This window comes from Galeopterus variegatus, unplaced genomic scaffold (assembly GCF_000696425.1).
Source record: "Galeopterus variegatus unplaced genomic scaffold, G_variegatus-3.0.2 Scaffold391, whole genome shotgun sequence".
Taxonomy (NCBI): Eukaryota; Metazoa; Chordata; class Mammalia; order Dermoptera; family Cynocephalidae; genus Galeopterus; species Galeopterus variegatus.
The window spans coordinates 295,130-298,455 of record NW_007726502.1 but is presented as its reverse complement, the minus strand read 5'-3'; the positions used below and the strand labels follow the sequence as shown (position 1 = coordinate 298,455).

General features: G+C 50.1%; 1 protein-coding gene across 1 annotated transcript in view; it reads right to left on the bottom strand.

The window, feature by feature from the left end:
- The window catches only part of SCNN1B (sodium channel, non-voltage-gated 1, beta subunit), a 27,786-nt gene extending 26,031 nt beyond the window's left edge, over positions 1-1,755 (bottom strand). The window contains exon 1 of the mRNA XM_008568258.1: positions 1,439-1,755. Within this exon, the coding sequence (XP_008566480.1) occupies positions 1,439-1,752 (314 nt within the window). The 5' untranslated portion in view covers positions 1,753-1,755. The remainder of the gene's footprint in view (positions 1-1,438) is intronic.
- Positions 1,756-3,326: the final 1,571 nt, after the last annotated feature.

The window sequence follows — 3,326 nt, the reverse complement described above, 5'->3', positions numbered from 1 at the left end:
GGGGAAGGGTGCAGGGCGGTGCAGGGCGGTGTTACTACAGCCTGGATGTCCACAGCCACTGCAGAGTTTGGTGGGTCATTGTGTGGTCTCCGGTTCAAATCTTGGCATGCCACTTAATATCTGTGTGACCCTGGGCAACTTAATCTCTCCGTGGCTCTGTTCGCTCATCTACAAAATGGGGGGACAAAAATATGTCCCTCAGAGAGTTGCTGGGATGACTCAATGAGGTGATGCTTACAAAGCATGTGGACCAGTGCCTAGATGGAGCATTGTTGTTCTTATTATTATTAAGGGTCCTCTTGAGTAGCCCCAAGGACCCACCCAAGCCGACAGAGCCCTATTACTAAGAAGAAGGGAGTTTGTGATAACTGGAAATATAACCATGAGGTGTGAATTCCCTTCCAGGACTTTCTTTTGGACAGGAATGTTCTCTGTGACTCAGCCACTCTGACCCTTCTTTCAATTCCTTGAATGCACCAAGCTTAGTCTCACCCCAGGGCCTTTGCACATGCTGCGTCTACCACTTGGGGCACCCTTTTCATTCCTCCTGGCTAACTTCTACTCATTCTTTGGGGAACTTTTCTCTGACTGACTCCCTGTCTCTTCTCAACCCTGACTAGATTGGGTCTCCTTGTATGTCTCCTTCAGAGGCCTTGCCATCAAATGGGAAAGGGGCAACGTGTCAGGATGGTTAAAAAGTAGCAGTTCTGGAGTCAGATCAGGCCTGGGCTCAAATCTCACAGTTGCCCACTGTGTGTCCTGGACAAGCCACTCACCCCTCTGAACCTCCACTTTTTCACCTGTCAGTCAGGGTTGCTATAGTAGTGCCCACCCCGAGCGTGGTTGTGTAGACTAGAATGACATCAATTACCCGAAGAACACACAACACAGTGCCTGGCACATCATAAGCCTTAGAGGTATGGCTTCTATGTATTTTTTATCATAATGATATAATTAATTCAATACCTGTGGAAGAAAGATTAATGCCTGTTTCCTCTGGGAGGCTGTGGAGAGGGCAGGGACTTTTTTTGGTTCACTGCTGTATTTCCAGCACCTAGAACAGTGCCTGGCACATAGTAGGTGCTCAATAAACACATATGGAATGTACAAATAGGCACTAGCGTGTCTGAGGATGGGGAGTGGCAGAGGTTCTCCTTAAGCCTAGGAAGTTTATAAATTTTGAATTTCACTTGGTGTAAAAGGATAAAAGCAAAGAGAAAAGGAACGAAAGAGGAGGAGAAAGAGAAGGAAGGGAAGGAAAGAAAGAAAAAGAAAAAAGAAAGGGAAGAAAAAGGAAACAAGGAGAGAAAGGAGGCAAGAGAGCGGACAGAGAAAGGGAGGAAGAGAAAGAAAAAGAACCAGGAAGGATAGGAAGTTGGAAGGAAGGGAAAAGAAAAGCGGCAGCTGAACCCAGCTGTGGGCTCCAGGGACCACCTACTGGAAGGGACTGGCATTGCAGATGGTGACGGCGGGGAAGTCCATGGTCTTGAAGCCTACGGACAGGGAGACGCTGACCTCCCAGCTCAGGTAGGTCTGGATGAAGACGCCCCACTGCCAGCAGACAAGGGCTGCGAAGAGCAGCGTGAGCAGGAACCACATGGCTTTCTTCTTGGGCCCCTCACAGATGATGCGCTTGGGGCCGTGGGTGTTGGTGTTGTCGCAGTACCACACCAGCAGCTCCTTGTACGTGTAGCCGGGGCCCTTCTGCAGCCGGTGCAGGCCCTTCAGCAGGTACTTCTTCACGCGCCTCATGGCACCTGCAGAGACATGTGGGGGACCACGTCAGGAGGGACACCAACCTCTCCTGCAGTGATGTCCCGGTCGTGGCCAGAGACTGGACGACACACCCCACCCTCCCCTCTTCCCTCCTTTTTCTTCCTTCTTGCCATCCATCATCTATCCACCCACTCATGCAATCAAAAGGCATCTATTGAGTGCCCATTGTATGCCAGGCACTGGATTGGTCCCTTTGGATTCAATGATAAGCAAAATGGACAAGGTTTCTTGCCCTCTGAGAATTCACAACTTAGTGGAAAACTTACCTAAACTCTCAACTCCTCAGGTTCTCCATGTGTAAAGTGAGGATAATAATTATATATTATTTATAAAGTTGCTGAGAGGGTAAAATTAGGGGATTCACAAAAGATGCACCACCTAAGTACAGTGCTTAGCACAGGGCAAGCACTCAGTATGTTAGTTACCAAGCTTAGTAGTTGTTAGTAGGGGAGAGAGATGTCAATCAAATAATCCATCAAAAATGCATATATACAACACATGGCAGGCAGGACTGGGACCCTGTGCCCTGAGATCCTGGAGGCACTAAAGGTGGTGCTTAGGAAGGAGGACTCCTGAGCAGAAGTGTCTGCCTTTGAATCTCAGAAGTGTCACTTTCTAGTGTGGGACTTGGAGCACGTCACTTGTCGGTGCTTCAGTTTCCTTATCTGTAAAATGGGGATGATACAAGCTTCCGCCTCTAAGGTCATTGTGGATTAACGGCTGGCATCTAAGTGTCTGCTGTTACTCTTATGAAAGGGGTTTGACTGGGCCTGAAAGTCCTCGGAGAAGTGACTGCAGAGCTGAGCATTAAAGAACAGGAGGGATGGTGGAGGGGAAGGGCATGCCAGGGGCAGGGAATGGCATGAGCAGGCTCTGAGGGGGAAGGAGCCCACAGAGGTGAGTGGGGCAGGCCACGCAGGGCCTTGAGGGCCATGTTCAGTTTGGGTTTCCATCCCAAGAGAACTGGAATCTTTGGAGGCACGGGGGTGTGATGCCTTCAAATCTGGGATTTGAAAAGAGCCTTCCATCTGCTCTGTGGATACAGATTAGAAGGGGCCAGGGTGGGTCCAGAGCATCAAGTGGTTGCCACGGGTCATGGGGGGATGTCAGACCTTTCTGAGACTCTGTTTCTCACATGCACGAGGAGACGGGGTTCTTGTGAAGATTAACAAAGACACTTGTCACAGAGCCTGGCACATGACAGCCTCTTAGGAAAAACCTGTTTCTTCCTTCCTTCTTCCCAGACACAGAGCAGGAGAAGCCCAGTCCTATCCCAGGAGCCCCAACTGTATTTGACCTTCAGGGTTGAGACCAAAGGCCACCTCCTCCATGAAGTTCTCCTGACTCTGGGCTGGAATGACCCTCATCCTCCTTTCCCTTCTGGGGGCACTGTGATGGGCAGTGTGGCACCTGCTTGCCCAGCATCCTCTCCTCCTTGCTCTGATGTTTCAGATCAGAAGTGAGCTGCCAGGCTGGCCTCCACTCCTACTCCGGCAGGTGTGTACATGACCAGATTGGACCACTGAGACGCAATTCAGTTACTTTACGCT